The following is a 20372-nucleotide window of genomic DNA, read 5'->3' as shown; positions in this document are numbered from 1 at the left end:
CCTGAGATCACAGTTCAGTTTATTTAAGTTTTTTATTTTTTTGCATTGTTTCACTTTTTTTGGTTTCTTTTCCAAAGGATTTTTATTTAGGGGAAGAGCTCAACTCCAGTTCCCCGGGTGCAATGAGAGAGCCTGCCCCCACCGAGCACGGTTGCAAATATGCCCCCCACCCTGTTCCTGGTTTGCAGAGAGCCCCTGTACGCGCACGGGGAGAGCATGAAGACATGCGTGTGCACGGGCGGGTCTCTGCGCGTGCGTTGTCCGTGGCTCTGGAGGGAGAAAGCCGTGTCCAACCTGCTCACACGCGAGTCTGCACACCCGGCCTGCGCGCCTGGGTCCGAGTTTCCACGACACGCCTACCCCAGGGGTGGGGCTGGTGGGTACCCCAAGGTCAGGAGAGCTTGGGGGCCCGCGAGGGGCCGGGACGCGGGAACACTTTCGCCGGGGACAAGCATGTATCCGTACGCGGCGGAAACACGTGTGCCAGGGTAGGCCTCGGGCCGGGCGACCCCTACTCCCACCACCCCCCAAGCTCGGCTCCGCAGTTTAAGAGGCCTGGGGGCTTCCGGAATCTGGTGTGTATCTGGGGCACGGTTAGGGGAACCCCGGCTCCGAAACAGTTCTTCACCGAGGCCTCCGGAGGCTGGATGGGGAGGGGCACAGTGGGGAGTCAAAGACCGGGCTGTTTTTCCTTTTTTTCCCCCCCTCAACTAAGACCATTCTGACCCGCCCTGGGCGTCTCAGCCAATCCCGGATCCTTTGGGCACAAGACCCACCCTCCTCTAATGCTCCACACGCACAACGCTGAACCACGCCCCCAGACAATTGCACAACGCCCCGCCCCCGCTCTCCAAGCCTCGCCTCGAATAATAACCTCAAAATTCCAAGTCCCGCCCCTGGCCCCACGCCCCTCCTCCAGCAGTGCCCTCCCCTCTGCGCCCCGCCCCCGAGCCGAAGCCCAGCCCCGTACCTGGTGTAGGGGGGCGGAGGTGCGTCGTGCACCCCGGAGGCCTCCAGAGCCTGCTCGTAAGTGGGTAGGCCTGGGGGTGGGAGTGGAGGCAGGGGCGTCGGCGGGCCCGGAGAGCTCAGCGGACTTAGAGGGCTGATGAGCTCGGCCCTGGGGACAGAAGGTGCACAGTTAGATAGAGTTAAGTCTCTATAGAGATTTGGGAGGATGGAGGATTTGGGGAGAGACTCTGAGGATGGTAGAACAGAGGTAGGTGGAAGGAAGATGTACAGGGGAGAAAGAGAGTCACCTTCAACCTGACACCCAGAAAAGCACCTCAAAATGACAGGCAGATGTATAAGAACAGGCATACTCAGAAAGCAACAACTGCTGAGACACTCATTCACAGACACATGTGCTCCATATACAGACTGAGTAATGGAGAAAAAGATGGTCCTGCAGAGAGGCATGTGGACACACACAGAAATAGACGCAACACAGATACCCATTTACAATAAACTCTTCCTAAAAAGCCCCAGACCCACTATACTCCCAAGACTGACGCTCAATAACCCTCTTAGACCCTGTGACTGAGAAAGACACACCTAGGCAACTCCTACAGACACACGAACGTGCTACACCCTGCACCACGGAAACTGACATACCACAGACACCCACAGACACCCATAGACCACAGGCTGCAGCCTCACAAGATACAATACCCACAGTGATAGTCACACAGAAACCTGGTATTGCAAATACTGATTGAGCTCCTATTGTGAGCCAGGTACTAGGGATATAGTCAGACAGACAGATTCCACCACTAGACACACGATCTCACAGACTCGCTCTCCATGTGACCGTCTCCTCAGAACTTTCATCAGCGCCCACCTGTCCCCAATCCTTGCCTATCTCCTTAGGTGGACCCTTCCTCCCTCCCCTGCTCATCCTTCTCTCTAGCTCCCAGCGCTTCCTCCCAGAAGCCCCCTTACTCTTGGGGACTGGGCTGCTGGCCTTGGCTCCGCCGCCAATGTAGATACCAAAAGGCTCCCAGGCCAGCCAGGACAATGAGCAGGATGCCAGATGTCAGCCCCACAGCCAAGCCTGCTACGTCCACTCGTCCATGCCCTGCAGTGAGGGGAAGGTGGGGGAAATCACTGCTTCAGGGGGTGCCACCCACCCCAACATCCAAATGCCCTTCCCCTAAGGAAGGAGAACTGGCCAGGAACCAAAGCAGAGCTAGGGTCACTTCCTAGTTATGTGACCTCAGGAAACTCACCTCACCCATTTCTCTGAGCCTCCATTTCCTGCTCTGTAAAATGGGATGATAACCCCTCTCTGACAGGTTGCAAAAATTCACTGACATGAAATGCATGAAGAGACTGTGATAACTTCATCTGGTACTAGGTGTAGCTCCACGATGATGGAGCCCCCTCCCTGGACATGTGTGGTTCAAGACCCTCCTAAGCATCTGCTAAGATTGCAGGTTACACACTCCAGGTAGGGTGGGGAAGTCAGATAGCCAACTATCGAGACCCCCATACTAAGTATTGCTAGATTTAACAAATAATAGATACCCCACAGAATTGTAGATACACAATGAATAATTTTTTGGTATAAGTATATCCCATATACTCAATGGGACATGCACTAAAAAATTATTCATATGTATTTGAAATTTAACTCAGGAAGGGGGTGGAGGTGGTTCTTGTATTTCGTCTGGCAAACCTGCCCCCTCTGGAATGCAGCCTCTTTTCCCAACTAGGCCACTGAGGGACAAGGTCTCAACTATGAAGAAAGAGCATAACCCACATGAAAGCTTTGGAATTTACCAGAAGGCTAGAAAAATTCATTTATCAATGTTGGAATTTAGGGACCTCCCCCCAGTAACAGATCGCTGGGTGTCTAGAACTCATGTGGCCCCTTTCCTAAGGTGCAGTCCTTTTATCAATCCAAGGCTTTGTGTCTGAGGAAAATGGTGAGGGTGTGTGTGGAGGACTTAGGACTTGATGCCTTGCTAGGTCTTGCCGCTGGGGAAACCAACTTTAGCACTGGGTGGAGAGTCTTTCACAAACAGTAAAACCCAGGCTTTTAGCCCTCTTAGCAAAAAGCTGCACTGAGAAGCCAGGCCCTCCCCATCCTGACATGTTTCAGGTGGATTCAAGGAGCCACCAGGCATCCTTAGGCCTCTAGCAACTCAGTTACCTCCCCTAGCAACCAGGCTCCAATTGAGGACTCCAGCCCAGACCTAGGGCCTGTTGCTAAGGTACAGCCACCCCTAGCAACCAGGCCACAAGGGGTGGGGCGTCTGGTGCCTGGAAGCAGGAGGGGGGGGATGTTCCTCCGGTGGGCACGAGGCCTTGGGTCCTGAGCTTGGCTAGGTGTAGTTGCTAAGGAGAATGCCTCCTTAGCAACCAGGCTGAAGCTGGGATGGTGCTGTGGGGGAGGGGAAGATAGCCAGGTAGTGCTGCCAGCTTCCTAGGTCCGGCATGGGAGGGCCTTGTTACTACTGAGCAGCCCTTCCCCCCTTAGCAACAAGGTTGCAGCCAGGATAGGGCCTCAGAACTCAGAAAACGGGTTGGGGATGGGTGGACTGGTCAGGTGAGGACGCCAGGCTTGCACAGGCTCCCCACAGCCTGGCTTGGCCAGGCCTCGTTTCTAGGGAAAAGCCCCCTTAGCAACCAAGCTGCAGAAAGGGCTGGGGCTCTGGACTCCAAAGAGGGGCTCCCGTGGGCCAGCCTCTCTGACCTGAGGCCTGATAGTAATTCCTCCTTCTACCCCTGCATTTCCCCTTCCTGGGAACAAGGGACCTCTTCCAATAAGGTGTGGTGGGTTCTTCAGACAAGGGCTCTAGTCTCAAAGGAGGGGACTTCTTTAACAACTACCTCTAGGAATTCAGGGAGCACAAAATTTGGAGTGAGACTGTTGGTTCAGCTTCTATGGGAAGGGGCTGCTTTAGCTGCACAGAACAAGAGGGCTTGGCACCCCCACTCACCTCCTTTGCCATTGTAGATGTATGTCTCCCAGAAGCGCTTCTTGAAGGGGTAGGAGTAGAGAAGGCAGAAAGACTGCTGTCAAATGGAAGATTCTACCGCCCCAAACCAGCCCACCCTGATTTCTGAAACCCAAGGGGAGAGGGAGTTGAGGGCCAGGACATGCCCCCACTACCCCCACACTCTGGGCCTGGAGAAGACACTGGGACTCCAGGGCCCCCAGGCCCTCACCGTCCGAGTATTGTCTTCAAAGTACTCCCGTGCCTCTTCCCAGGAACACTTCTCCTCATAACACTCCCGTTCCAGGTTCCCTGGCGTGAACAGCTCCAGGTCCCAGTGATTGGCTCTCGGAATCCGTCTATGGCTGCCCAGGAAACTCTGGGCCTCTGGGGAGTCCAGGAAGACTTCTGGGCTCAAAGGACATGAGGGACAGAAAAATGGAGGACTAGGGACATAGAGGAACCTGAACCTAAGGGGACAAAGAGCTATGGGGTCCTGGGGTAGGAGGGGACTAGAGGCAAGGGTTCTGGAATCAGGGGGAGGTGGATTCCAGTGCCTGGACACCAGCTCTTCCCTCAAATACTCACCTTGGTCTTGTTCCCCACTGGGTGAGGTGTCCAGGCAGGTTGTCAACCCCAGGTACAGCAGCAGCAGAGAGGGGTGCCCCCTCATATTTTGTGAACACCTGGAACCAGGTGTGGTATAAGTGACAAGTGCCTCAGCTGCTAAGGAACAAGACAAGTTCTCCCTGACTGGACTCTGTGGCCCATGAATTATAATAATAATAACAGACACTGATATAGCCTGTATTCTGGGCCAGACACTGTTCAAGGTAGCTTACCTATATCAACTCAGTGTCATTTTCACAGCAGTGCTATCGTTACCCCCATTTTATAGATGAGGAGACTGAGGCACAGAAAGGTCAAAGAACTTGTCCAAGATCATCTGATCTGCGAGATTCAAAAGCAGAATTTTAACAAACGCAGTGTGACTCCAGAGACTGGAGCAGGGAGCTTATCTTTTCCCCCTCTGTGTCTGTAGCCCCTAGCAAAGTTTTGGCACATAATAGATGATCATAAACATGTACAATGATGATCAGGATCCTTTCCTTCCTAGTAATTTCCACAGATTCTGGTCTCTCTATACCCATTGCCACATCCACCCATAGAGATCAAAGATTACAGGAGAGGCAAGTGCAGGAGCCTATATTCTTGGGTCCTGGGGGAGGAGGAGGCAAGGGCCCTGGACTTCTGGGCTTGGGGACCCCCCAAACTTCTGGGACCCAGAGGAACAGGGAGCCAGGACGCCAAGGTCCCCAAGCCAGGCTCTGCCTCCAGGGACATTCACTTACCTGCCCAGACGTGTAAACACAGTCCCCTCCCTCTTATTCGGGCCTTCAAGGCCAGCTGCGGCCAGCTGTGAAAGGAGGCAGGTGAGAGGGGAGGGGAAAGGAAGGAGGGGGTGCCTCACTCAGCTCCCGCTCTCTGTAGTCGGCCAGATCCCGGTTTCTGGCAGAGGGGCGGGGTTTGCGACTACCTGTCCTGGGCGGAACTCAGGTAAGAGACAAAGTATTTAAAGGGACCTTAAGATGAAGGTCCGGAGCCCCATAGGGAGGCCAGGGTTCCCGACACTGTGGGGGGACTTAGGGGATGCGCCTTCTCTGTTTCCCCAATGGGAGATCGTCCGGCCGAGCTAGGGAAATAAATGCCTAGGAGTTCAGATATCCAGGTATCTACGTGTCTAGAAACTGGCGGGAACTGTACGCCTTGGTCCCCAGGGGTAGGAGGGTATGCCGTAATAAATTCCTGTTTCCTGGGGATTGAACGGCTTTGACTTCTGATTTCTCAATTGCTCCGTTTATAAAATGGAGACAGACGAGTTGTCCCTTCTCAATTGTCTCTTAACTTACAGCAAGAAAAGTGATATACTTGGGGAAGTGGGCTTCCCAATCTCTGAGGAAAGTGATTAGTTCTTAAACTCAGGCTTGGAGAGACGCAAAGCCTGGGTACAAGGAAATCGCCTGCCCCGGGAAACGCCTAGTAGATACTAAGCGTGCCCCATAATCACATCAGTTTCACTAACCGGAACCTTCGACCGGTCTCTCACGTTACCGGAGGGAGGAAGAGAAGAAGAGAGGACTTACCAAGCCAGAGGAAGTACTTCTGCAACTAGGGGCAGCTCCACTTCCGGTTTCTTCCGCCGCGCGGAAGTGGGCGGAGCTAAAAGGGAAAACAGAGCTCCTTTCCGGAATAGGGGCACAGTTGAAGAATCAGGCAAGGAAGGAGGAAGCATTTGTGAGGTGAGTTCCAGGTGGTGGAGGGTTAGGGTTGCTGGCATCGACTTCCTGCGGGCTAGGGTTCTGGGGTCCTGAGGGAGACAGGGACAGGATTTCGATGATCCAGTTGTCTCTCAGTGTCTCTTAAATTTCTTAATTTAGAACAGCCTGCCCTCCATCCGACTCTGTTTCTCTCTTGGTGTAATTACTTCACGGAAGAAACTGGGTCTATTATTCTGTTGCTCATCCCCCATCTGGATTTGTCTTTTTGCTTCTTTGTAATCTCTTTTCACGTAATCCTCATTGCCAGACATCAGCAGGCCAAAACCAAATCCTGCTGGCCTTGAAAAAAACTAAAAAGTCAACTGTTTGGGAATATAATTCCCATAACATATAGCTCACCCACTTAAAGTGTACAATTCAATTGTTTTTAGTATAGTCACAGAGTTGTGTGCCATCACCATTATCAGTTTTAGAACATTTTCACTGCTCCATAAAGAAACCCTGTACCCATTAGCTATCGCTCCCCATTTTCCCTGCCACTCCCCCTCCCGAGCCCTAGGCAACCACTCATCTACTTTCTGTCTCTATGGGTTTACCTAATCTGGACATTTCACACAAATGAAAGCATTTTTCTGTATGGCGTCTTTTACATAGCATGTGTTCAAGGTTCATTCATGTTGTAGCATCGATAAGCACTTCGTTCTTTTCATGGCTGAACGATATCCCTTTGTATGAGATGTATCATATTTTGTTTATCCATTTATCAGTCGATGGACGTTTGAGTTGTTTGGACTTTTTGGTTATTATGAATAATGCTGCTATGAACATTTGTGCACAAGTTTTTGTGTGGACATGTTTTCATTTCCATTGGAAGTGGAATTGCTGAATCAAATGGTAACTCTTTGTTTAACCTTTTGAGGAGCTGCCAGTCTTTTCCAAAGTGGCTGCACCATTTTACATTCCTACTATCAGTGTTCAAAGGTTCCAGTTTCTCCACACTTGTTATTATGTCACTTTCTGATTTTAGTCATTCTTAGTGGGTATGAACTGGTATCTCCTTGTGGTTTTGATTGCATTTTCTTAATGATTAATGATGTGGACCATTTTTTCGTGTGCTTCTTGGCCATTTGTGTATATATATATGTGTATATATATATACACACACACACACACACACACACATATATATTTTAAGATTTTATTGGGGAAGGGGAACAGGACTTTATTGGGGAACAGTGTGTACTTCCAGGTCTTTTTTCCAAGTCAAGTTGTTGTCCTTTCAATCTTAGTTGTGGAGGGTGCCATTCAGCTTCAAGTTGTCCTTTCAGTCTTAGTTGTGGAGGGCGCAGCTCAGCTCCAGGTCCAGTTGCCGTTTTCTAGTTGCAGGGGGCACAGCCCACCACCCCTTGCGGGAGTCGAACCAGCAACCTTGGGGTTGAGAGGACGCGCTCCAACCAACTGAGCCATCTGGCAGCTCCCATTTGTATATTTTCTTCGGAGAAATGTCTATTCCAATCCTTATGTCCATTTTTGAATTGGGTTGTCTTTTTATTTCGAGTTATACACTTTTTATATATGCTAGATACAATTCTTTTATCAGATATATAATTTACAACCACTACCTGTTACTGTACAGCCTGCAAACTAAGAATAGTTGTAACATTTTTAAATAATTGGAAAAATCAAAAGAAGAATAATATTTTGTGACCTGTGACAATTATATGTGACTCAGATGTCAATGTCCATAAATAAAGTTTTATTGGAACATAGCTTGCCCATTCATTTACATAGTGTCCATGGCTGCTTTCACATACAAGGGCAGAGTCAAGTTGTGACAGGCGCCATATGGCCTGCGAAGTGGAAAGTCTTTCTTATCTGGTCCTTTTTTTTTTTTTTAATTTATTTATTGGGGTGACAATTGTTAATGAAATTACGTAATTTCAGGTGTTCAATTCTGTATTACATCATCTATAAATCCCATTGTGTGTTTTCACCACCCAGAGTCGGTTCTCCTTCCATCACCATATATTTGATCCCCCTTACCCTCATCTCCCTCCCCCCACCCCCCCCTTATCTGGTCCTTTTTGGTCGATCCCTACTCTACCCTCTGACTTTCTAGAATCAGGAACTTAAATCTAAAGGCTTAATTCAATTTAGGTTCATCCATTTTGACATGACTCCTTCAGTGCTGGTAGATTCATGTTGTGTCACGCCTGGTTGTCCCATTTTCAGGGATGGTGAGATTGATGGGGGCTTCAGGTGGTTTTTATGGACTTAATGTTTGTCCTCTCCCCCCAAATTCATATGATGAAGCCCAACCCCCAACATGACTATTTGGAGATAGAGCCTTCATGGAAGTAATTAAGGTTAAATGAGGTCATGAGAATGGTGTCCTAATCCATGGGGTTGGTGTCCTTATACGAAGAGGAAATGCCAGAGAGGGCTCTTTCTGTCCAGTGAGGACACAGTGAGAAGATGGCCAGCCATGTGCAAGCCAGGAAGAGAGTCCTCCCCAGAACCCAACCATGCTGGCACCCAGATTTCAGACTTCCAGCTTCCAGAACTGGGAGAAAATAAACATCTATTGTTTAAGCCACCCAGTCTATGGTATTCTGTTTTGGCGGCTCTAGCAGACTAATACATATCAGGACAGCACAAACCCGCCATTGTAAAGCTACTAGCAAGTATTAGCATTCTGAGAATATCCATTTCCCATCACTCTTTCCTTTAATGGCATTCATCGACAATTATTGCCTGAATCAACTATGTCATCAGAGGTTGCAAAATGATGGTTTTTCCAATTCTCTCATGCCTCCTACATTTTTATCTAAGCAGTTGGATTTTTGTCATGAGCCATGTCCAAGAAGCAGTTGAAGGGAGTGACTTAATCAAAGTTCCATTTTGAAAAACTCACTCCGGCTGGTCTGTGAAGAAACAGACTGAGGAAGAGACCATTTAATCCTGGGCATCTGTTTTCTCACCTGTAAACTGGGCAGAGCCTATTTCTGGAGGTTGTCACGAGGACTGAGTGTGTTCAGACCTGTGAAGTGCTTCGCACGGGGCCTGGTACATAAATGTTCGAAGGATATGATGATCATTTCTATTCTTTTAGTGCTTTTGTGATTAATGTATTGATTAGTTGTGTGATCAGTTCATGGATTACACACTTCCCCTGGCTTTGGAAGTCATTAATTGATCCCATCGTGACATCGCCGAGCCCCACAGGTGTCAGGCAGTGATGCCCCTCAGACAGGAGTCTGACCTGGGCCCCCCTCTTGGGGCTCCTAATCCGGAGGGAAATACTGAGAAGTGGCAGTTATAATGGAGATAACTCAGGACATTATCAGAGCTCAGGGAACGCCTAACTCAGCCTGAAGAGTCAGGCTTCCCAGAGAGGCGACTCCTCCATGGAGCCTGGGAGGAGGAAAGGGCCAGGATTTCCAGGGGAAAGGACCAGGCGCACACTAGCTGCCCTGTTCCACGTTGAGTTCAGCACAGTGCCTGCGGCTGCCTGCAGCCAGGCTGCACAACTGATGGTCAAGGCCACAGACGTGGGTACCTGGGGCTTCAAGCCCCAGCTGCATGACCTGGGGCACCTTCTCCATGGCTCTGTTCCTTGTTTGTAGCAACCTTTTGGGTTGTTGTGGAATTAAAGGGAGTTAATAGGTGTAAAATGCTTAGAACTGAGGCTCATTGAGCCAGGTTCATTGAGCCTGTTAAATAAATATCAGCCATTATTAATAGAAATCTCAGACACTTGCATTTGTTCTTAGGGAATTCTCTCTTTCCCACTTCCAACACGTCCTCTTTCTGTGATTTCCTTGAATGTAGTTAGCCCTTTAGGTTCCTTTACCACAGCGGCCTCTGCCCCCTGGGATGGCCTTCTAGGAAGAGAGCCTTGTAGCACCTTTAGGGTCTCAGGAATTGATGACCTCACCAAGGGGTTAAGAACCACTATTTTAGGATCCAAACAAAGCAAGTGCAAAAAAAAAAAAAAAAAAGGACAGTTGGGAGACACTCGGGGAAATTTGAACACCAGCCAGACAGTAGGTGACGTTAAGGAATTATTAATGTGTTAATGGTATTGTGCTCATGTTTTCTGTCTCAGCACCATGCTGTTCACGCTCTCCAGTACAGTAGCCACCAGTCCCAAGAGGCAATTTGACATGTGGCTAGTACCACTGAGGGACTGAATTTTTTAATTCTTTCATTTTAATTCATTTAAATGTAAGCACCAATACTTGATTCAAGAAACTTTTAAGTATGTTGGGAACAACCAGGGTACGTTTATACCTGTACATTTTATGAAACCTCAATACAGAACAAGTATCTCCAATGGAAATGTAGTGTCTGAATTGAGATGTGTTTCAAGGGTAAAATATACTTTGTACAAAAATTGAAGACTTTATACAAACATCGGAATTCTCAGGTTCGACCTTCCTGGGAAGACTGACAGTTGCCGCATGGTTTGGAGGACAGCTCCAGAGCCTGGCTGCTTGGGTTCGAATCCTGGCCCTGCCACTTCCCAGCCGGCAGATGGATGCTATGTGCTTTTCTCCCTCTCCTGTAAAATGAGAATGAAGATAAAGAATAATTGGTATTACTCTGATGTGTCCTCTCCAAAGTACTAGTAACAGCAGATGGCACTAGTTCTGTTTTCTATTTTGAAATTGGCTTTCCTGAGAAGACAGTGTATCGCAGTGACTGAAAGCTCAGCTTCTGGAGTTTCAAAATCCTGGCACTGCCACCTGCTAACCCTTCGACCCTTGGCCAGTGGTTCTCAAACTTTAAGATCTCAGGATCTTAAAATCATGGAGGACTCCAAAGAGCTTTTGTTGGTGTGAATTCTATCAGGATTTCCCCTATCAGAAATTGTTTTTATTGAGAAATAATTCATATAACATAAACTTCACCCATTTAAAGTGTACAATTCAGTGGTTTTTAGTATGTTCACTATGTTGTGCAACCACCACCACTTTCTGATTCCAGAACATTTTCATCACCCCCAAAAGAAACGGCACACCTCTTAGCCGTTAGTCCCCATTCCCCTTTCTCCCAGCCTGTGCCAACCACCAGTCTGCTTTCTGTCTCTCTGGATTTGCCTATTCTGAACATTTCACTTAAATGGAATCAACAAATATGGCTTTTGTGCCTGATTTCTTTCATTAATCATGACCCAACAGATACTTTAAAAACCCAAGGGTGCTCAAGCACACATACAATTAGTCTTCAGAGTGATGACACGCTCACACGTCACACAGCTCTGGAAAACTTCACTGTACACTCATGACAATAAAAGGGACAAAGGAAAAGTCATTGTGGTGTTATGGAAATAGATTTGTGGGCCCCCTGCAAGTATCTTAGGGACCCCCAGTGTCCCTAAACCTTACTTTGAGAACCATGGCCTTAGGCAAATGGCTTCACTTCTAAGCCCCAGTTTGCCCATCCGCAAAGTTGGAGATGGTGATGGGACGGACTTCAGAGGGTGGTTGAGGTTGGACCACTCATGAGATGGGGCACCGAGAGTTGGCATGTGGTCAGGGATCAGGCATTGTTCCTTGCGATTATTCCCATTATTTCCTGGCAAGGTAAAAAAAATAAATAACGTTCCCTCTCTAGGTGTTCCTCTCTCTCAGGGGGAAAATGTCGAGGTCCGTGAAGCCAAAGACATAGAAATGCCCTGTTCTTGGCCACCAGACAAGCAGCTCAGTGCCAAATACCGCAGAGGGTCAAGGCAGTTGACAACTAAGAATAGAGTGGGGAATTTGTCCATGAGGAGGTCAACTCGACCTTCGTGAGTAGCAGTTGGGGGGGCTGGGCAGAAGCCAGGGGGCCGGGGCGGAGGAGCCCGTGGCAGGTGAGCCAGGGAGGCAGCAGGTGCTGGACACTCGCTCAAAAGTTTGGGGGGTGAGGGGAAGTTGGAGGAGGGGACTGTGGGTCCAGTTCGGGTGTTTCACCAAGGTTAGCTTCTGCGAGCAGCGCAGTGGCCACTTCTGGGGTGATACAAAAAAGTTCTCTATCGCTATTGGGGCAGTGGTTACAAGGGTGCGTACATCTGTCAAAAGCGCATCCTTACGCGCGTGGATCTGTCCCGTGTCAATACTATACTTCAAAACAAAAATTGGCTGCGGGGAGGGAGAGTCCAGTAGGGGGCGAGCGAGATCCACAGCTCAAACAGAGGTTTGCGTTTCAAGTGTTCCAAGTGCAAGGCAAGTTTCGGAAAATGACCAGAAGGGGAAAATAAAGATGAAGTTACTTTTTACATTTTGGGAGCCCTGGGTTGTGCCCCCCACATCCCTACACCCACTCCACACCCCCACCTTCTGGAGCTTCCTTGCACCCCAAGCGCTGGAGAGAGTGTTTCCTGAACAGCCCTTGTGTGTTATGCTCTGAGCATGACCTCAGTGAGTTCTCACAGCAATCCAGTCCTGTCAGTTACATCCCCCTGGTTGTCCCCACTTTTTACCGAAGGAAACTGGGGCTCAAAAAAAGGAGATCACCAGTCCAGAGCCACATAGCGAGTCAGGGTCCAACCTTGGACTCAAGCCCGGGCAGAAGGTCCTATTGCTTAATCCTCTACGTCTTGATCCATATGCCCCCCTCCTTGTTTCGTGTATTTATTCTTGTTTATTCCCCTAGTGAGTTCCCCGCCCTACGTGGGCAACCATTCTAATGTGTGAATCCTTTTGTTGGTAGGTGTTCTTTAAGTTGTGTCGTTTTGTGCACATGTCCATTGTTAAGGATCTTGTTTTATTTCTTACTTTTTTCACCCAGCAATGTGTCTTTAAGATCCATCCATGATGTTCTTTGTACACATCTCCTCAGATATCCAGACTATCTCACGTCTGGATAGTCTCCATGATGGGCAATCACTATCCATTCTCCCAGGGAGGGACATTTAGTTGCCTTCGACTCCCGTCCAGGGTAAACTACACTGCTGTGAACATCCTTGTACATGCTCCCTTGTGGGTATCTCTGAGAATGTCTTTGGGGCACGTATACCAAGTGCAGAAGTGCCTACACCCACTTTGCTGAAGTACCACCAGCCTGTGTTCCAGGACAGCGGACCCTGTCCACTCTCCCCCCAGCTTCGCTCAAGGGTTCCCATGACTGACCCCACGTCCCCACCAAGCCTCAGTCTTCTCCAGCTTTCAAAGTTTTGTCTGCCAGCCTGATGATAGGCATAAAATAAGACCTCACTGTAGTTTTCATTTGAGGAGAGTTTGAGCATCTTTTCGTATCCTCCTTTGCTTGTTTTCCTGTTGGGGTAGCTGGTTTTTTCATGATGATTTGCCAGAGTTCCACATACAGTCAGTTCTGCTCTGATGCTTCTTTTGAAAACTCAGAACTTGTGCCAGTGTGATTGATACATTGGGGATGGATTTGAGTGTACAGCAAATTTGACTTTTGTCCACTTGTGAATTTATCCACAAGAAAGACTAAGTGAACCTAGAGATTTGCACAGTGGAAATGAACATGTAGGCATACAAAGCACATACACACATGCAACCTGAACACCAACCAGGCATCTCAGTTCCCTGCATGTGTGGGGAGCCACACCCATCCTCTTTTGGTGCTAGAAATTCCCATCAGATTACAGCTAATTCTCTTTCCTCCACCTCACAGTAACTCACAAGGCACACTCCTGCTGACACCCACTTCTACAAGCAAACTTCAGGCCCTTTTCAAGGTAAAATGATGTTTCTTTTTTGGAATGCGTAGGCATTTCTTAAGCACTTAACATGGGTAAAACTGTCTTCCCCCACCCCACCCCCAGCTTTCCCATCTGGGGGTGCAGATCAGCTCTGAGGGCCATAAAGGTCCAGTCCTCCCTGTATCGGTTCCTTCTGGTCACCACAGCCCTTCAACTGTCCCTTCCTACCTCCAGGATGACACGGCACGGCAAGAACTGCACAGCAGGGGCTGTCTACACCTACCACGAGAAGAAGAAGGACACAGGTACTGGGTTGGGGGCAGGGTAGAAATGTCTCGGTCACCATGTCACTCTGAACCTCTGGTTGTGCTTTCTGTGCGTGCCACTCTTCCCCGACTGATGATCATGAACACATAAGTGACAGCGCACGTGACCAGCCACCCCCGACCCACCACCATGTGGAGGGCACTGCGTTAGTACCTCTGTATGTGATCATCTAATTCTCCATGGAAGGGGTCACTGTTGTCACGGTCATATTCCAGAGGAGGAAACTGAGGCCCAGAGAAGTTTAGGTGCCTGAGTTTGGTCACAGAGCCTAGGGAGTCTGTCATTTACCCTCTGGGGAGTAACGCCTTCCTGTGGGTGACATCGCCCAAGCTCTTGACTGCCTGTTTCTCTCTGAATCCCCTCACCTCCAAGTGCTCTCTGTGCCTCTCTCTTGGGGTTCGGAGAGGGGCATGTCTCCTATCCCTCCATCCCTTTGCCTTTCTCTGTTCTTAGCTGCCTCAGGCTACGGGACCCAGAACATTCGACTGAGCCGGGATGCCGTAAAGGACTTCGACTGCTGCTGCCTCTCTCTGCAGCCCTGCCATGACCCTGTTGTCACGTGAGCGGAACATGGGTGCAAGAGCAAGGGAACCACAGGGAGGGGGCTGTAAGGGTGGGGTCTGGCCACCTGCACAGCCAGGGTGCTATGAGCCAGCCGGTAACCTCTCAGCCTCATCTGAGATCTCTCAGAGATATGGCCATATCTCATCTGAGGTATGTTTCATGGGATGTGGAAAAGAATACAATTGTCATAGAGGGGAGGGCTCTGGGACATGGCCTGGCCCATAATAACAACTCATGTGTGGAACACTCACTGTTACCTGTCTCGTCTGTTCCTGCAAAGGCTTCAGTGAGATATTGGGTGTAAGGTACTTAGTCCAGTGATTAAATATGTGTTCAATTACAGGTCTCTTTTATAAAGAGAGTGATGAGAGTAGACTGTTGTTCAGAGTCCCTGAGGTCACCTTTAGATGCTGTGATTCACTAGAGCTCACAGAAATCAGCAAAGCTGTTAACTCACAGTGACAGTTTATTACAGTGAAAGGATACGGATTAAAATCAACAGTGGGAAAAGACACGTGGGACAGAGTCCAGGAGAGACCCAGTGCGAGCTTCCAGTTGTCTCTCCCTGTGGAGTTGCAGGAACAGCACTTAATCCTCCTGGCAAGGATGTGTGACAGCTCGCACAGAGTCCTGCCCACCAGAGAGGCTCACCCAAGCCTTGGTGTCCAAGGTTTTTACTGGAGCTTGGTCATGCAGGTGTGGCTGACTGCCCATGTAGCTGACTTTGGTCTCCAGCCCCTCCAAAGATCAAGCTGATACCATAGGGCCCAAGACCCCCAGGTGAACAAAAAGAAACTCTTATCAGGCAGAACACTCCAAAGGTTAGAGGCTCCCTCCCAGAACCCACCAAGGGCCAGTGCTTTGTTTGGAATGTGCAGGGTTTGGACAAGCCAGGCTTGCTGAGTTACCCTTGACCTCACAAGATTCTCCCTGCACGTCAGAGCATGTTACAAAGCCAGGAGAGTTCAAACAGTGCCATCACCTCAGAGTGCTAAGCTGAACACTGAGTGAGCTGCTGCCTAGATCACGGTCAGTGGGTGCCCAGGGCAGGGAGCTGATGTTTAGCACGCAATTATCAACCCCTGGCTGTGTGGCCTGGGCCAGGCCCATGTTTTCTCATCCCATCCTGTCTTTGCAGTCCAGATGGCTACCTGTATGAGCGTGAGGCAATCCTGGAGTACATTTTGCACCAGAAGAAGGAGATAGCTCGACAACTGAAGGTGATAGGGATGAGGGAGGGGAGCACAGGTTATGGTGGTGATTTTGATGCTGAGCTCACAGAGCCCCCTGGGCCTTTGCCTAGCTCACTTCTCCCCGGCTGCCTGCAGGCCTATGAGAAACAGCGAGGTGCCCGGCGGGAGGAACAGAAAGAGCTACAGCGGGCTGCCATGAAGGACCAGGTGCGGGGCTTCCTGGAGAAGGAGGCAGCCATTGTGAGCCGGCCCCTCAACCCCTTCACACCCAAGACCACCTCAGGGAATGGCCCAGGTGAGGGGGAGCAGGCTTGCATGTAGGTGGGGGTCCCCCAGGACCTGGCACTTCCCTAGGTACAGCATCTGAACCCCTGTCCCCCTTTAGATGATACCCAACCTGGTCCCAGCACTGGTGCCACAGGCAAAGACAAGGACAAAGCATTGCCCAGCTTCTGGATCCCATCGCTGACCCCAGAGGCCAAGGCCACCAAGCTGGAGAAGCCGGTGAGCACCCCCAACAAGTGCTCCTAAGGCCACTCTGCCAGAGAGGGTCGGGGTCCCCCATTGTCCCTAGTGCACCCTCCCCAACCTCCCAGGGACCCCCGTCCTACCTGCAACCTGGCCCAGATCTGCCTGCTGACCCTGCCTTCCTCTGGTTCTCGCAGTCCCGCACTGTGACGTGCCCCATGTCCGGAAAGCCTCTGCGCATGTCAGACCTGACGCCTGTGCGTTTCACGTTGCTCGATGACTCCGTGGACCGCGTGGGGCTCATCACGCGCAGTGAGCGCTACGTGTGCGCTGTGACCCGTGACAGCCTGAGCAATGCCACGCCATGCGCCGTTCTGCGGCCCTCGTAAGTCACCTGTCGGGGACAACACCGGGACCTGAGGGGAGGGGCCAGGCTTGGGGGTGTGCTTCCCCCTCTCAAGGCGGTGCCTCTGATTGGTGTCCCCATCCTTATCGTCACCGCAGTGGGGCCGTAGTCACCCTTGAGTGTGTGGAGAAGTTGATTCGGAAGGACATGGTGGACCCGGTGAATGGGGAGAAACTCACGGACCGGGACATCATCGTGCTGCAGCGGGTGAGCAGGGCCTCTTCAGGATGCCTTCTTCCTTGTCTCCTCTCCAAGACCCCGTTCCTTCACCTTCCTGGACACCCTCCCCCTGAGGCTCCTCCCTCCTCCCAGAAGACCCGCCCCCTCCAGGCCCCGCCCCTTCCTTGCCTGGGTCCTGCTTGGTCTTGCTTAGAATTACCCCCACTGCCACCTGCAGCCCGCAGCCTGCCTTCACCTCTGCCTTCCCCACTCCCACAGGGTGGCACGGGCTTCGCAGGCTCTGGAGTGAAGCTGCAGGCGGAAAAGTCACGACCAGTGATGCAAGCCTGAGTGAACAGGAGACCAAATAAAAGGACTTGTAAGAGACTGGCTGTGCGGTGCCTTCATTCGCGCTGAAGCCCTGGGGTCATAGCTGGAGAGGAGGCTCCCCGCGCAGACAGCGTTCTGGGGGTATGCTGGAATGACTCGAATTTGAAAGCGTGGGCTAAGAGTATTTAATGTGGTCTCACGTTAAGACTAAAATCTGAATTGAACGCAAATGCACAGCGTTAAAATTGGTTAAGTGGCCAGAGGTCAAAGTCTCAGCTGCCACCATAGGAAGGCTCCACTTTAAAACGCTAAATAGTCCCCCTTCTCATCCTTTTGAGTGATGCCAAGTTTGAAGCTGGGGAGATGCCCATGAACATCTCTCCCAGAGTCAAGTGTGATAACACACCTAACGGAAATAATGTGCTGTGAGAGAGAGCAATCAGCAGCCAGTCTAGAGAAGGTGGCCAGACCCCCTCCCCCAATACTTGCCAGCTGGAGGGTGAAGAGGAACAGAAAACCGCAAGTGCAAAGGCCAGGAGGCAGCAAAGTACTTGGCAAAGCAAGGGGAGAGGGAGGGAGAGATCTGAGCCCACTTGCCTGGCGGACCTTCCTTAAAGCTTTGTGTTTAATAACCATTGAATCACAAAACCATCGCTGGGCTGTGTGGAAAACTACAGCGTATAGTCAAACAAAGATTAAAAAAATAAAGGTAACATTCCTGCCTCCCAGAGGATGCCTAAGTCCTATCCTTTCAGCTTTTTCTCTGGGTACTCACATACGATTTTTTTCAGCCAAAGTGAGATCTCAGGGCACATACAACCGTGTTTCCCCGAAAAGAAGACCCAGCCGGACAGTCAGCTCTTATTTTCCCCAAATATAAGACCCAGCTGGACAGTCAGCTCTAATGGACAGTCAGCAAAAATCAATGTAAGACCCGGTCTTGTTTTACTATAAACACGGAATCTATCTTTTCATTTCAGTAAAAGATCTCATCTAAGGACCAGGAAGTGTCCTTGACCGCGTTTTGGTGAAGCCCCTATCTGTTGCAGACCGGGTCGTGACTCTGGCTGCAGGAAAATGTTTCAGTAGGAGGGTTGGTGGTGTCGTCTTTGCACCCTGGGGAGCCCCCAAATCCAGCATTTGCTCCATCAGACACTTCTACAAACCTCCCTTGGTCCCTAAGAGTCCCCACACCCCACTCTTGGGTCCCCTATCCCCGGTAACTGACCCACTTGCTACTGACATTCAAGGAACCCTTGCCCTCTGGTCCTGTCAATCTACGGTCCCCTTGAATCCTGGCCACAGTCCTGGAACAGGGGTGCTTACATCCATTTCCCAGAATAGCCCACCAAGGCTGAGAAGGTACAACTTGCCCAAATTCCCATGGCTCAAGGCCCTAGCAGAAACCAAGTTCACCCAGAGGTCAGCTACCTCCAGAGACACCCTGCCACACACACACACCCCAGGCTTGGTCCTGCCCTTTCCACTATCCTTTATACCCTTTCTCCCCAAATATTCCTGTACTATTACCCCACAAACCTCTCCATCTTTATACCCAGAGTTTCAAATCATCCTCCTTCACTAAACACCTCCAATTCTCATCCTCTTTCCCAAGCTCCCTCAACCACCACTGAGTCCTAGTTTTTTCTCTCAGCCCCTCAAGGACTCCAATCTTGTTCATGTGTGATACGGACCACCCACTACCCCCAAAATTCAAGGATGTCCAATCTTGCACCTTTATTTCCACAAGGAACTAAAATCCCTTGTTCTATTCACAGGCCATGCCCTTTGCGGGAAGTGGGTGGGGTGTGTGTCAAGGTCCTGGCTCCAAGAAATAGATTTCCTTTAACGTTTCAAAGGTAAAAAGAAGAGGCAGCAAGAGTCCTTCGCAAGAGGAGGAGTGACAGAAAGGGAAACAAATCTTGTCTTTTCTCAGCAGTCTTCCCTAGGCACTGGTCTAAAGTTGAGAGCAAGAAGTGGTCATGCTGGAGCTTATCCTCGGTGGGGCATGCTCCAGTCTCAACAGGTCCACAGGCAGCACTTTAAGACAATTGCACTTACTTAGGATTTTTAAATGGGGAGATTTATTCTGGAAAAGAGAAAACTATATGAACAGGGAGAAAAATCCTTGGTTGCCAGAAGACGGGGAGGGACTGACTACAAAGCCGGGGGAGCATGAGAATTTTTTCCCCCCATTCTTCCACCTCACCCCCCTTCCTTGCTTATAATGGTGGTTACATGACACATGCTGCCTTCTGTGCAGCATTATTTATAAGAGAAAAGTCTAGAAACAACCTAAATGTCAATCAGTAGAGAACTGGTTAAATCTAGAGGAGTATCACTCAGCAGTTAAAAAAAAAGACAACGGAAATGAAGACATTCTTTGTGGACTGAATTGAAATCATCTTCAAAATGTATTCTTAATTACCTTAATGAAAAAAATAAATCAATTACAATTTTAAATCGAAGAATTCTGACTCAAAAAAAGTAAAGATAAACAAAAAATGTGAAAACATTGTTAGCCATCTGCTATCATTTCCATTAAAAAGAAGAAAAACAATTGGTAGATATTTGTTTAAATCTGTGTAAATTCTTTCTGGAAAGAAACACTGGCTGCTTGTGAGGAAATAAATTTGGTGGAAAAAAGACTTCATTTTTAGCATATAGCATCTTGTACATTTAGAATTTTGTATCCTGTGAGTATAATGCCAAGATGAGCAAAAGATTTAAAAATGAAAACCTTCTGGGGAGAAGCCCGAAGGGTGATAAAGTTCTGGGCAGCGTCTCACCACAAGTTCTGTACAAGTAATTTGTACTATATGTGAATATTTTGATTTTTTAAAAAATCCACAAATTTGTCCTACTTCTTCATAAATCTGCTGTCCTTTAGCCACTAGGGGGCAGTATATTATAACTAAAAGCTTGGAGCAAACAGGCTTGGATTTAAATTCCAATCCTCCCACACTTAAAAACTCTGGATAAAACAGAAAACAATGAACTAAAGTCACTGGAAAGTGGACAAAAGCAGGCAGAAATTAGGGGAACCGAAACAGA

The 20372-nt window shown here is 49.4% G+C and overlaps 2 protein-coding genes across 5 annotated transcripts; one reads left to right on the top strand and one right to left on the bottom strand.

The window, feature by feature from the left end:
* Position 1: 1 nt before the first annotated feature.
* PRRG2 (proline rich and Gla domain 2) lies at positions 2 to 6134 on the bottom strand. 3 transcript variants are annotated; one of them, XM_081030878.1, is made up of 9 exons: positions 6083 to 6134; positions 5291 to 5355; positions 4781 to 4889; positions 4527 to 4624; positions 4171 to 4346; positions 3942 to 3981; positions 1939 to 2074; positions 971 to 1117; positions 2 to 643 (listed from the first exon to the last, which is right to left on the bottom strand). In XM_081030878.1, the coding sequence occupies exons 4-9, from the start codon at positions 4609 to 4611 to the stop codon at positions 625 to 627; spliced, it is 603 nt and encodes a 200-aa protein (XP_080887004.1). In that variant the 5' UTR covers positions 4612 to 4624; positions 4781 to 4889; positions 5291 to 5355; positions 6083 to 6134; the 3' UTR covers positions 2 to 624. The 3 variants fall into 3 exon arrangements, with proteins under 3 accessions (XP_080887004.1, XP_080887005.1, XP_080887006.1); XM_081030879.1 differs by lacking the exon at positions 4781 to 4889; XM_081030880.1 differs by lacking the exons at positions 4781 to 4889; positions 6083 to 6134 and having other exon boundaries at positions 4171 to 4325; positions 5291 to 5442.
* On the top strand, positions 5519 to 19783 carry NOSIP (nitric oxide synthase interacting protein). 2 transcript variants are annotated; one of them, XM_081030876.1, is made up of 10 exons: positions 5519 to 6238; positions 13844 to 13907; positions 14106 to 14176; positions 14652 to 14757; positions 15901 to 15982; positions 16091 to 16250; positions 16341 to 16459; positions 16621 to 16808; positions 16928 to 17036; positions 17268 to 19783. In XM_081030876.1, the coding sequence occupies exons 3-10, from the start codon at positions 14107 to 14109 to the stop codon at positions 17337 to 17339; spliced, it is 906 nt and encodes a 301-aa protein (XP_080887002.1). In that variant the 5' UTR covers positions 5519 to 6238; positions 13844 to 13907; position 14106; the 3' UTR covers positions 17340 to 19783. The 2 variants fall into 2 exon arrangements, with proteins under 2 accessions (XP_080887002.1, XP_080887003.1); XM_081030877.1 differs by lacking the exon at positions 13844 to 13907 and having other exon boundaries at positions 6151 to 6238; positions 17268 to 18045.
* Positions 19784 to 20372: the final 589 nt, after the last annotated feature.

The sequence above is a fragment of the Rhinolophus hipposideros genome (genome assembly GCF_964194185.1).
Source record: "Rhinolophus hipposideros genome assembly, chromosome: 21".
Classification (NCBI taxonomy): domain Eukaryota; kingdom Metazoa; phylum Chordata; class Mammalia; order Chiroptera; family Rhinolophidae; genus Rhinolophus; species Rhinolophus hipposideros.
Note: the sequence above shows the minus strand (reverse complement) of the source record. Positions and strands in the feature narration are given on the sequence as shown.